At 47.6% G+C, this 13,659-nt stretch overlaps 2 protein-coding genes across 4 annotated transcripts in view; one reads left to right on the top strand and one right to left on the bottom strand.

Annotated features, from left to right (window-relative positions):
• Positions 1 to 454: 454 nt before the first annotated feature.
• On the bottom strand, positions 455 to 13,247 carry PPIC (peptidylprolyl isomerase C). 2 transcript variants are annotated; one of them, XM_037005217.2, is made up of 5 exons: positions 13,022 to 13,247; positions 6,807 to 6,920; positions 6,261 to 6,354; positions 3,975 to 4,159; positions 455 to 1,180 (listed from the first exon to the last, which is right to left on the bottom strand). In XM_037005217.2, the coding sequence occupies exons 1-5, from the start codon at positions 13,136 to 13,138 to the stop codon at positions 1,118 to 1,120; spliced, it is 573 nt and encodes a 190-aa protein (XP_036861112.1). In that variant the 5' UTR covers positions 13,139 to 13,247; the 3' UTR covers positions 455 to 1,117. The 2 variants fall into 2 exon arrangements, with proteins under 2 accessions (XP_036861112.1, XP_036861111.1); XM_037005216.2 differs by having other exon boundaries at positions 455 to 1,136; positions 13,022 to 13,241.
• PRDM6 (PR/SET domain 6) overlaps positions 12,464 to 13,659 on the top strand; it is a 150,743-nt gene continuing 149,547 nt past the window's right edge. For both annotated transcript variants that reach the window (XM_037005254.2, XM_037005253.2), the window contains exon 1: positions 12,464 to 12,577. The gene's annotated coding sequence lies outside the window, so the exon portion shown is untranslated. The remainder of the gene's footprint in view (positions 12,578 to 13,659) is intronic.

Here is a 13,659-nt window from a genome sequence, read left to right as displayed (position 1 = left end):
ACACCGTGTTACAGCAGGGCCCCAACAGGATCTTACTTGCGCATCTGGTGTGAGTGCAGCCTGAATCTTCATCCCCATTATATAAATGGGGGCATACCTATTATGTATGTAAGAGCAAAAAGTTTCCTTTTTGTTGTAGCTAGATTCAGGGAACTTTCTAAAAATGCTACATTGAGTAAAAATCAGTGAATAATCAGCTCAAGCATTTGGGAGGTAGATGGGCACTGTTTCCGTGCACTTCCATCCCAAATTAGGCAGTTGTGTTGGTATTTTGACAGACCCCTCTCTAATTTGTTCATTAACATTAAGGGTACGCATATTTTTGTACATTCATTTTTTTGTTTTTGTTGGTATCATTAATATATGATTACATGAGCAACACTGTGGTTACTAGATTCCCCCCATTATCAAGTCCCCACCACATACCCCAGTACAGTCACTGTCCATCAGCATAGTAAGTGTACATTCTAAGAATTTTAATTTAAAAAAGTCTTGCCAAAAGAGTTGATCTACATAAAAGGTATTTAATATAGAGAACACAAAAGCACCTTTGATCAGGTAAAAGTCCCTATGACATAGATGAGATTATCCTAATCAAATCTCCCTTTACCTGAAAAGAATTTCTGATTGAATACAAAATAATGAACTTCATGAACCTGCCTTTTGCAGATGAATCTTCCACCTCACTCAACGTGGGCATCATAATTAATTCAGCAGAATGATTGTGTTCTCCAGAAGAAAGCCAATACAAAGTTTTCTAGTTTAAAAACAGCACCACTGGAGGAAGGGGATATATATATCTTTTCTGTGCAAAGTCTCTAAGCAACTGATTTACCAAAATTCACGTAAACTAAACTTTGAGTGGTTGGTTTTTATAACGTTCCTGTGATCTGGGGTGGGAAACAGAAGAAAGTGAGAAACCGAAGCAGAACAGTCACTTTGATGAATCAGAAGACATGTGTGCACTGCCCTGCCAGAGCGTGTTGTGCTTGTTTCCCACCAGCTGGTCACCAGTCAGCGACCTCCACCACGAAGGGCGTTTTCACGTCTATCCTGCCGCTGTTAGTGACGGTGCAGTCGGTGAGAGGGCGGTCATGCCCGTCGGTTGCCTGGAGTTCTATGGAGTGGACCACTGTCTGATGAGAGAAAAGCAGGCCTGGGGTTCACTTCTGACCAGCAGCTATGGCGACCAACACGGGAAATGAACGCCAAGTCTGAGAGCCCAAGTGGGAAATCAGTTTTTTGTTTTTGTTTTTATGATTACAGAAACCGTGCAAGCAAATGATGGAAAACTTAGAACAGTCAGGAAATTTATATGTAACAGAATAAAATTCACCCACTAAATTGCTAATCAGAGAACATATCTGTGTATTTCCTCACTTCTTTTTATTATCACTTTATGTTCTTTTAAAAAATGCAGATGTTTTGGTAAACAGCTGGCTCTATTAAAAGGTATTTCTACTCATTCATCTCAACCCAATTTGAGTCAACTTCAGCTCCACCCTGTAACAGGAATAATAAAATGGGACAGCAAGCCAGTTGGGTCTGCTGCCAGCCATTAATCTGCAGGTTGAGTGTGACGCTACTTAACTCCAACCGCACAGTGGTGTGAAGGCCCTTCCTCTACCCTGGAAGGCTTCACAAGCCCAGGTACCACCATGGTTCACACTGAAGGTGGGAGGACTGGTCAAGGACTAAGAACATCAGCCTCTGGTGGGTCTCCCAACCACAGTTGAGACAGAAATAGCAACGAAGTGTGTGGGTGCCTTGGACATGGTATGTCACCTAATCCAATTTCTGGCTAACTTAGGTTAATGTGAGATAAAATACCAGCATTCATCTTCTTATAATATATATTTCTAAACAGACTGTGTGTGCATGTGTGTGTGTATACACACACGAGTACCTGAAGCAGTGGCTACACGTCTGAATGACCTGTGGCATGTCCTAAAAATGCTTATTTGATGGTTACAGTGGAAATTTCAATGCTGTGTATATCTTACCACAATGATGAAAAATGCTTATTTGTGGAACCCAGCTCTGGAGGCTCTGATTCTGTAAGTCTGAGGTGCAGTCCAGAACACTCAAGTGTTAACAAAGCAATCCAGCTGATCCCTGAGGGATCAAGGAGTGGAACTTTGGAGAATCTGCAAATTAAACTATATGGAACACACACATACACATGTATTTTCTTTTCTTCCAGAAAGTTCATAGTTTTCATTAGTCTCTCAAAGATGTTTATGACCCATAAAATGCCAAGGACTGTGCCTATGAAACCAGGCAGCAGGCCTCCCGGATGCATACTAGCGGGTGGAGGGAAGTTGGTGGAGTCGATGAGGGAAGGCAGACAGACATCAGAGCTGGAAGAAAAGCAATGGCCAGAAGAAAACCCAGAACTTGCACTCCTCATGTCTCTCATAGCTGAGTATGATGCTGTGTGCAAAATCACTTGGTGAATGAATGCGTGAGTCAGTTTACATTTAAACTAGTTAGAACCTGGTTAGGCTCAGTGGCCAAAAACCCTGTGTTTAGCTCATTTCAAAAGCACAGTTAAGAGTCCTGAGGAGTGCTGAAATTTGTTGTTATTTAAGAATAGATTCTTTTGAGGACAGTTACTGCTTATGAGAATACGGGCATGTTCTTTATTGTGATGGGATGCAAAGTGCCATCCCCTCACGGAGTGCTGTGCGCCAGCGTGTTTCCCCGGCGCCCCATGTGCTAATGAGAATTCCATCTTTGATGGCTCATGGGTGAGCCCTGGGCTTGTGAAGCCTTCCAGGGTAGAGGAAGAGGCCTTTACACCACTGTGCGGTTGGAGTTAAGTAAGGCAGTTGAATACTGCCTTTTTTGTAAGAGAGGTTCTATTCCACCGGCTCAGTTCCCGGCTTTCTGTTCGGTAGAATCAGAACGGCAGGTAGAAGTTGTGGAAGAATTGCCATGAATAAGATTGATTTCATTACTTTTGGACAAGGGAGGCAAACAACTCATATGAAAGCAAAACAAAATGAGATGAAATATAAAGAGGACAAGGGAGTGGAGGACAGCCCAGGATCAGGTAGGGCAGACCTTACATGGCCGGTTCAGGACCTGGAAGAGCTTCTCTGGCAGTTGTTAAGGAGGAGAAATGTTGGGAGTGGAAGAGAATGAGGACTTTCAGAAGTGTTCTATGGATTTATGAATGACTCCTTGCATATTCTTTGAGACAGACCAGCGCAGATTTGATTTATCTTTAGTAATTTTATTCTTACTCTGTGTATCTCTGAAGATGATTTGCATCTGTACTGAACCACATGGGGCTCAGAGCTTTAAAAGCACATGTATTTTTTAATAATGGTAGGAAACACATAGCATAAAATTTGTTGTCTTATTCATTTGTAAGTGTACAGTTCAATAGTATTAAGTATATTCACAGTGTTGTGCAAGTAATCTCTGGAACTTTTTCTTGTGAAACTGAAACTATTTATCCACTGAATGCCAAGTTCCCATTTCCTCATCCCCCCAGCCTCTGGCAACCACTATTCTACTTTGTGTTTTTATATATTTGACTACTTTTAGATACCTTATATAAGAGGAATCAGCCAGTCTTTTTGTGACTGGCTCACTTTACTTAATATGACATCCTTAAGGTTCATCCATGTAGAAGCATGTGACAGGATTTCTTTCCTTTGTAAGGCTGAATAATATCCCACTGGATGCACACGTGGAGCCCTGGTTTTATTTGGTTACATTAAAAAGTTTCCATTTATATCAAATAGTGAGATAAGTTAGATACTCAGCTTCTCCATGTCAAGTCCCCAGCTTCTATCCCATGTTCCTAACAACTAAATACCATACATATATAATTTATCCACCTTTGAAGAGGACAGTCAGCATGTAACAATGGACCTCTAACAAGCACATTTAAGATGAAAATAATCACTGAAAGTATTCTCATTATACAGCTCTGATTGAGAAAAAATAATATATCAAGTTACCATTCCATCGATGACTTTTCCAAATACCACGTGTTTGCCATCCAGCCAGGTGGGCTTGGTCAAGGTGATAAAGAACTGAGAGCCATTGGTGTCAGGTCCGGCATTGGCCATGCTGACCCACCCGATGCCATAATGCTTCAGTTTGAAGTTCTCATCAGGAAACGTCTCGCCGTAAATGCTTACACCTGGATGAGACAAGACAGAAAAGGGGAGAATCAGCAGATGTATGAAAAGTAAATTCTTTGAAGAGAAGCCTAAGGTTTTAGCAAAATTGACTAATGGACCCCTACAGGAGGTAGGAGGGGGAAAAGATAGCCTAACATAAGGAGAGGATAAAATGAACTCCTCAGGGAAGCAGAGCACCAGGGACCGAAGCAACAAACAAAAGCCTTAAAGGTGACACAAGATGGCAGAGTTGGCAGTGACCCTCGGGCCCCAAACCAAGACCCAAACCTTCACTGAGCAAGTCCATGATTTTGCTCTGAAATGAGAAGTAGCTAACAGGCAGGATGATGTCTGAAAGCCAGATGGGAAGGTTCATGAACCGGCCTAGTGGCTCGATCCCTGTCCCCAGGCTCAGGCCGCTTGTCCTGGGTCACTGCTACCTCCACACCCAAATAGGGAGCAGTAAGCACCTAATACACACCCTCAGCTAGTTTCCACCGCGACTCTATGGAACCTAGATTCTCAATCCCCTTCCGAGTGACAAACAGAGGCCACAAAACTTAAAACAGCTGAGCAGAACTTGAACATCTGACCTCCCGACTCTAAAGCTGGTATGCTTCCCTGCCTGAGCACAGCGAGCAACAGCAGCCAGCCTGGAGGTTATTAAGCCCAATGACTTCAGGGTGCGGAGGGGATGGCGATTGGGAGCATCAGTGATCCAGCTTTGAACGGAAGCACCAAAGGCAGGCATGAGGGCTGGAGTTCTGGCAGAGCAGTGAGCAGAGTAGAACACATCTTTTCCCATAAAACAACACTATGGACCATGAGAAATATCTGCTTCATCCTCCAGCACCTTGAGTGCCTGTCATGCCCACTTCCTCCCCTTCTACAGGTCTCCTTAGCCATTGGTTACAACCTTAAGATCCATAGAAGCACTGGAAGTGGATACCAAAGGTAAGCGATGTATAGCTAGTTGGTCAGTGACAGGTGAGGTGGTCCAGAAGGAAAGCTCTCCTTACAGAGGTCTAGGCTAAATTTAACTATCCACAGGGTCCTGCTCCAAAATTGGAGAATTTTAACTCAAGATATGCATACGCATGTTTGCATACACACATGCACACATACACACATGCACTCACAAGGCAGGGAAGGCAGAGAGAAAAAGACACCTAGAAAAGAGGACACAGTGAGGCTCAGTCACCATTTCTGCTGGGCCCCAGGGTAGGACAGAGGGATGCCAGTTCCAAAGGGCTCTCCCAGGGAGACCCAGCTCTGCAGCATCTTCACACCATCCCCTGGGCACCTGCTCCAGCCCATTAACCCAAGTCACCTGAGCCTGTTTTCTCTGCCCCATTCTACATCCCCACACCCTGCAGCCCTTGTGCAAGGGCTAAAAGTAGTCCTCCTGAAATAAACCATTGCCATACACATAGAAGGAAAATCGGGCTTGAAAGTGGCCTGAGTGTTTCTTCAACAAGTTGGCACTTTAATGTCCACCAAGACCAGTATTTCCTGAATCAAAAATCTTCAGCCTTAAGTAAATTTAAATTGCATGTAGTTATGTATATCATGTGTGTTCAGGAAAAGCCCTCACCACATTTCTGAGGGAAAACAGTGTAGGGAGCTGGGGAGCTGGACTCCTCAATAAGAAACAACAGTAAGCTTAGGGATATTTGAAACTCTATAAATGTAATTATTTGGCTTGACAGCCCCAGTCCTCCTCTACCAGCATCCACATTGGGAGGTGGCTGCCAACCCAGTGTACAAACAACTTTATAGTCTTCCTGTCCTTCCCAGAACAGACATCTTTCTATACATACTAGTGGTCTCGCAGTTTAATAGCTGCAAAACAGTCTACTAAATGAATATACTCACCGTGGAAAGATAAAGAACATCAAAGCAATAATGTTTCAAATTAGGAAGCCCCACTCATTTGTACCTACCAGGATTCAGGCAAATGAGGCCCCCCCAAAACCTATCCTTCTTAAGGAAATAGTTTGGTGGTCTTTATGACTTTATTCCTTAAATCTTGTACTTCACTAGGTTGGGTGAATATGTTGGCTTCATCTAAGGTTCCCATATGGTCAGTAGAGAAGGGAAACATGCACACGACAGGGTTACCTCCAGTGCCATCTCCGTGGGTGAAGTCTCCTCCTTGAATCATGAAATCTTTGATGACACGATGAAATTTGCTTCCTTTATATCCATATCCTTTCTAAAGAGATTATGGCAATTGAATATACAAGTAGCTATAACCCATACTGAAAGAGAAACCCCAGTGTTTTATCTCGAAATGACAAAATGAGAAAATAACACAAAATAGCTATAGAGCTTGATTAGGTCCCTGATATAATTCACTGAAAGATATTTATCATTAGCTGGCAAAATAAATACACAAACTGTGGGAGGAAAGTATTAGTGTGAATAAGTAAGAAGAGGGTAATCTGCATTTTCACTTGATGATTGTGGACCATCATTTTCTAGAACCCTAAGGACACTGAATGCCTGAAGAATCAGATTTTATAGGAAAACAAAGTAAAATGTTATGTCTCAGGTTCCTCTGACCAAGTAATCTAATAGTGTATTTTCCCCGAAGACATCTTTATGCTTAGCTTAAGAGAAGGAAGATCTAATGCTGTGCACAAAGGAAATAAAGCTCAGACATACCTCTCCTGTTGCCAGAGCAACAAAATTTTCCACAGTCTTGGGCACAACTTTTCCAAAGAGGCCAATCACAATCCTGCCAACATCTTTGTCTCCAATCCTCACATCAAAGAAGACCTGCATGTGGTTGACAGGCAGAGTGGAAGGTGATAACATGGAAAAGCCACCAATACAAGGTAAGAGAAAATTAAAATCTGAGAATTGAGCTGTATATGAAAGCCCTGCTCAGCAGTATTTTATGAGTCTTGAAGGAGCATGAGCTAAATTAAAGGGCCTCTGAAATGATTTTGTGGGTGCATTTCCCTCACAAATATTCATTCAACAAACGTTTATTGGGTACCACCTATGGGCCAGGCACTGTTACTAGGTACTGGGTTGGATGTTTGGCTCCATACTGTCCACTTGCCCACACACCCCATACAAACACTGCTACTTCCTGTTTCCCAGCTTTAGGGATGAAGGTTAGAGTGGAAACTTGCTGCTCTTCTGCAAGCTAATGCTCTGTAGTCTTGGCAGGAGAAAGAAAATGGTGAGGAGAGAAATACCCTAACCATCTAGATTTACTTTTTGCAGCTTTGAACAGTGCCAAATGGCCAATGAGTTCTCAACAGACATCTGCTGTCAAGGGGGCTGTGAAAGGTGATCAAACACAACATGGTTCTCCAAAAAGCCTGTCACTCACTTCCAAGCAGTCAGGCCCCAGGTCCCCAGCCCCGCCCAGAGCACTGACACAACCGTTTACCCTGTAAACTTTAGACACTGAATTCGGTTGGCATAGAAAACACTTCCAGGAGTCAGTGCGAGTCACTTTTTTGAAGATAAACCTTAAAAGTTCTCTTGGCCTTTTTCAAAAAACTGTTTGACCTGAAATGAAATTATATACATTTTGCTTCACAAATCACTGTGTTAAGATGATTCTGAGACAGAATGCTTGAAAAGGCCACAGAGTCGAAGGGCATTCTACTAGTGAGTTTAGGTTATAGGAACCAATTTACTGTTTGAATGAGTAAAAAAAGGCATACAAGAGATGGCTTTAAAAAATATAAGAAGGGTTGTCAAAGAAAAGATGTCTTACACTTTAGAAAAATCATGAAGTAAAGACTGTCAAGCTTCAGTTCAAGACAAAAGCTTCTGCCAATACGTCAGTACGTCTGTCACAGGGTGACATGATATTTAGTGTTCCATGTGGCATTTTACATTTTTTACATGGCCAAAGCAGCAAAAACTGTATTGTTATTTACATGGTAGAACTTTACAGAATGCATAAAACACCATGCCCTTAAAAGATGAGGCAATGCAATAGAGGAGAACAATCCAACAAGCTTCAGGGACAAGAAGATCCTTAGCAAAGGGAGTCCCAAGCCAAGGAGTAAATCCAATATGGGCAATAATCAAGCAGCAGTGGGAACCGAATCAGGGGTGTAATACTGCAGGAAAACCATAGAAGACACTAGAAAAGCCTGCCAGACTTTTAAAATAAAGAAGAGAAAATAAAGCCTGTGGCTGTTTAGACAGCAAGGAGATTAAAATGTGCAAGAGCAGCATGAGAAGATGAAGAAAAGGCATGTCACCCAGTCTAACTCTTCAATAAAAATCTGATTTTCTTATACATGCTCCAGCATACATACAATTTTTTCCCAAACTGTAGCATCCTTCAACTTACAGAGCATTTTTCCCAATGCTAATGGAAATGATAAAATCACACCTTATTTAGTGAACAAGTATATCAAAGATCCATTAAAAGGCACTCACTGTGAGGGTACGAGCTATAGGAGAGTCCCTGTGCTGAGGGAGCATGGGCCCAGCACCCCCAGACACCCCCAGACACCCAGGCTGGGAGGAAGGCTGAGGGCTGAGGGAAGCATCCTTGGAAAGGCATGACAGGAGGTGGGCCTGAAGGAGGGCAGCAGTCTCCAGGGGACAAGAACAGGTACAGCCCTGCCTGGCAGAATCCCCTCTGGAACCCAAGCACCACAGCAGGAAGTGTGGTATGTGGTCAGCCTTTTCCAGAAGGCAGAGGAAGGATGCTGGCCACGGGAATGTAAGGATGGGGTAAAGGGAGAGGCATTTAAATAAACGGGGACACGGGAGGAGAGGAAGGGAAGGAAGGATGCAAACCACACCTAGTCACTGGCATCTCTTAGAGAATTCATCCTCACCCCATCCTTGGTGGGAGCGGCGGGCACGACTGTCACCAGTTTACAGATGATGAAAGTGAGGATTTGGGAGGTTAAGTGATTTACCGCAGTTTCCCAGCAAGGAGTGTGAAAGTTAAAATTTCAGTCTTAGGCTGCATCCCAACTGGGGTGCGATTTACTTTGAATCCAGCTCTCCTGGTGCAGGCAGGGAACTCCTAAGGGGTAGAAGCAATGTTTTTAGACCCCCAGTGCCCAGCCCAGGGTTGGCTCATGCAGGTCCCCAAAACTGCCAGGCAATGCCTAATGAGGAGCAGGGCACACACACACACCTAGACAGAGGGTGAAGCAGGGCTTGAGGGGCTGCCAGGCAAAGCCTCCCCGCACACCTCTCACCCTGAGGTCCTCTCTAACTTGGCTGCAAGCCCTGGGAACAGGCCCTGTGCTGGGTGAGGGGTGGGGCTGCACAGACCTTGTCCTCACAGGGCGTATGGAGCCACAGGAGAGAAAACACGTGCACAAGTAGCTACAGTGTAACAGGAAACCAAGGTTGATAAGAAGACTAGGACAGATAAAATGTGGTTAGAGTGGCGATAATCTATACAGATCAGGCAGGCTTCCTGGATAAGGCGGTGCTTCCACACTACACTTTCAAAGTGGGCACCTCAGCCACTCCTTTCCTCCCCTCGAGGCTGCCTGTGAAAGTCATTTGAAAATTATGGAGCACTGGCAGAGGGAAGAGACACTCACATAGCCTGACTCAAACCCCTGCAGGGTTAACTCTTCCATCTCCAAAGTAACTAAGGAAGACACCAAGTACCTGAGCTGTGATGTGAGGAAACTGTTCTCAAACCTGGCGCCATCCCTAAGTGGCCTTGGGACCTTGTGCAAGTTAATTAAACTGAGTTCCCAGTCCTCATCTGTGAGGCAGATGATGATGCCTGACACGGGAGGATTCATAAGATCACACAAATCACACGAGCTACTGACTTTTAAATCAGGAACTTAAATCAGAGCTAAGCTCTTGAGCTGATTTATCACATCTAATAGGCCTCCCAGGTAGGTATGACTTCCATAGCCATTCGCAGGAGGAAAGGGAGCCTCAGACAGGAGATAACTCGCCCAGTCACCCAGCCATAGCCGCTAGGCCATGCCATCCTCAGAAAGTGGCAGCAGGTTGTGACTGTGACACTGCAGCTGGAAAGATGGCAGCAGTATTCTCTGGCCTGGCACAGAGCCCATGGCATGTGCTACAAAGTGCAAGGCTGCAAATGCCAATTCAAAGTCTGGATTTTGAGGCAGTGAGCCACAGCCCCGACTTGAAGGCCTCTGTCTGGGCAGGAAGCTGAGGCCGTGGCTGGGAGCCAGATCCATGGACAAGGCGGTGGCCACTAAAGGGCCCTGTTGGAGGACAGAGCACCTTACGCCTTTCTTATTTACAGATTCCTATTTTTAAATGAAGTCAAGAGGAAAGAAAAGGAGAAGATGGCTGGGGAAAACAACACACTGGAGTGATGGCCAATTCGTCTACTTTTCCATACCTGTCAGAGAAATAATTTTTAACATCTCCAATTCAGTAGACTTAGTTGTTTTACAAGTCCACTGAAAAACTAATTCAACAGAGTCCAATCTGTGGAAGACTCACCTACCCAATTAGCTTTTAGAACTTAATGACAAATTTGGGTGGGACAAAAAGGAGATAAATATTGTGACAATTCTGAGAACAGCTCATGACAACTCCCTCAGTGAGAGCACCCTAGACTAGGGGCTAAGATGAGATGCTCCAGCTCCTCCCCTCCGTCCCCCAGAGTTTGTGATGACTCGCTCTGCAGTGGGTCTCTGCCTTCCCTGGTGAAGCTTCTTTGCCAATACTGCAGGTGATGTACTCACACTAAGAAATCACTCGTCTCTGATTCACATCTAACTGGGAATCCTGTATTTTACCCAGGAATCCTACTCCCTTTCCCCGAACCCCAGAGAAACCGCCGGCAAGTTCTGTTAGTTAAACTTGAAAAATCTATTTCAAGTGTCTCTCTTGCTCCCCATATCCATAATAATCACTTCTAATCCAAGCCTCCACCAGCTGGACTGTGACATGGAGACCTGAGTGACCACCCAGGTCACAATCCACTGAGTGACCACAGTGATTGTCCAAAACCCCTCAGTGGCTCTGACTACTTAGAATAAAACCTCAAATTATAAGACTAATTGCCTCAAAACCCACACTCCTCATGGTGGCCTCAAAGGCCCTGCTTGATCTGCTGCTGCTCAATCCTCCAAACTTATCCCAAGCCACTCCCGCTGCATCCCCAGGCTGAAGCCAAACTGCCCCCTTTCTCTCCTCTGGATGCACCCATTGCTTCCCTGTCTGGAGGTCTTTGCACATGCAGCCCCCTTTGCCTCCTAAATTCTTTCCCAGGCTGATTTTTCTTATCCTTCACCCCATCTACAACTGCGTTTACAGTAGTCCCACCTTATCTGGTTTCAGTTACCCTCGGCCAACTGCAGTCCAGAAGTAGATGATCCTCCTTCTGAAGTATGGTCAGAAGGCCAGTAGTGGCCTAACACTAAGGCACAGTGCCTGCGTCATTCACCTCACTGCATCTCATCACGCGGGCATTTTTTTCATCTCAAAAGAATGGTATGATACAATAATATTTTGAGAGCAAGAGAGAACACATTCACATAACTTTTATTGCGTTGTATTTTTGTAATTGTTCTATTTTGTTATAAATTATTGTTGCTAATCTCATACTGTGCCTAACTCACGAATTAAATTTTACCACAGGTGTGTACATATAGGAAACAGTATGTACAGGGTCGGGGCCTCTCTGTGGATTCAGGCACCCACTGAGGGCCTTGGATCATATCCCCCGTGGAGAAGGGGGAACTACTGTATTGCCTTCATTTCTTAACTTTATTAATTTTATGTTTATGGCTGTAGGTCAAGTACTGTGTGCAAACTTAATGAACCCTCCACCCCCAGCCCTTCAGCTCTGGGGCCTTGTACAAGCCATTTCCCAAAACTATAAGTGCTCAGAAGATCAAGGGGCTGGGAGCACAGTCAGCGCTCCCAACATCCAGGCCAAGCGTGCCTCTCGTGGGCAGGCTACGGGGCGTGGCCTTCTGCTCCCTCAGGCTGCCCCACAGGTTGGGTCCACCTTCCGAACCTTCCCTTATTCTCCTCGCTCCTTGGGCGGGGTCTGCGGAGACGATTTAAGCATTCTACTCCTAGTCCCACACTATCATTTCCACTGGCAAACACCGGAGTACCGTTAGGACCACTTGCAGCTGCCCCTCCGTCGATTCCTAGCCCGAGGGTTTTTCTAGAAGTGGCGATCAAGCGCAACTTAATCATTCCCTCCCAGCCTCCGTCCCTCTTTGTACCCTCGCGTTACCTTCTAACATTGGGTATACGCTCAAAAAAAAGAACTGAGGCTGGAAAGACGCAGTCCATGGCAGAGTTTCCCCTAAGAGATGAAGAGTCCCTCGGCCTTACCGGCGCCGTCTGTGCCCCGCTAGCTCCACCCCAAAGCCCAGGGTCTCCCGCCACCCGCCCAAGGCTGAGAGCGCACCCCTCCCTCCCGGGCAGGACAACGGATCCTAAACGGAGCACAGCCACCCGCTGGAGCAAAGCAGGTAACGCCTCCCGGGGCACCGGCGCGGCGGGGGCGGGCCCTGGGCTTTTCCAGGCCGAGCGACCGCGGCGGGCGGCCAGGCCGCAGCCGCTCGGCTCCGAGCGCGTCTCCTCCCCGCCGCCCCCATCCTTCCTGCTTCTGAGCCCAGGCCCCGCCACGCCAAAGGCAGTGCGCGGGCTGCCCCTTCCCGGAGAAAGGGCCCGCCGGTTCGGGGAGCTGCTCGGGGCCCCGGTCTGGTCCCGTCGGGCCACACATCCGGTAACCGAGTGTAAACCGCAGGCGGCGGCGGCGGGCTGGGCCTCGGCCCCGCGCCCCACACGCTCCGCGCCGGCAGCCCCCCGCCCAGCCCCGCGCCCCCTGCCGCTGCCCGGACGCTGAGGTCCCAGGCCCCAAAGCCCCCCCATCCCGCGGCCGGCGCGAGAGGTTGCTGCCCGCCGCCGGTCACCTTGGCAGTCACTGTGGGGCCTCGCCTGCGGGCGCTCGAGGCCCCCACACACGGCACGAGCGCGCCGAGCCCCGCGCACAGCACGAGGGGCAGCAGCAGCCGGGGCCCCGGGCCCATGGCGAGCGGCGACCGCGACCGGGGCGCGCGGAGGGCTGCGGGTTGCGGGTGGGCCTCCCGGCCGGCTGCGCCTGCGCGCTCCCCGTTGGTGGGGGGAGGGAAGCGTGCGGGCAGGGCCGGAACCTGGGGCGCGCTCCTCCCAAGTTCAGCCCAGTGACCCCAAGTAGGCGCTCCGGGAGGCGCGGCTCCGGACGCAGGCGGGGGCGACGGCCGTGCCTGCCACGGGTGCGCCTGTCTCCGGGGCGGGATAGAGCCCGCGCCGCCGAGGCGCACGGACCCTCGGGCTCGGCCCGGAGCCGGAGAGCCTAGGGATGCGGCGGGCGCACCTCGGAACTTACCGCGTAGGCGCGTGGTAGCCCTGGGCGGATCTCGGGGGCGCTCGGGGCTCCCGGTCTGCCTGGCAGCTTGCGCGCCGTGGGGCAGGGGACACTGCGGGCGGGTCCCCGTCTGTGACCGCAGCTGCCCTTGGAGGCCGCGCCTGCCGGATTCCAATGTCCCATCAGAGACTTGAAGCTAAGCTG

The sequence above is a fragment of the Manis javanica genome, chromosome 14, assembly GCF_040802235.1.
Source record: "Manis javanica isolate MJ-LG chromosome 14, MJ_LKY, whole genome shotgun sequence".
In the NCBI taxonomy this organism is placed as follows: domain Eukaryota; kingdom Metazoa; phylum Chordata; class Mammalia; order Pholidota; family Manidae; genus Manis; species Manis javanica.
Note: the sequence above shows the minus strand (reverse complement) of the source record. Positions and strands in the feature narration are given on the sequence as shown.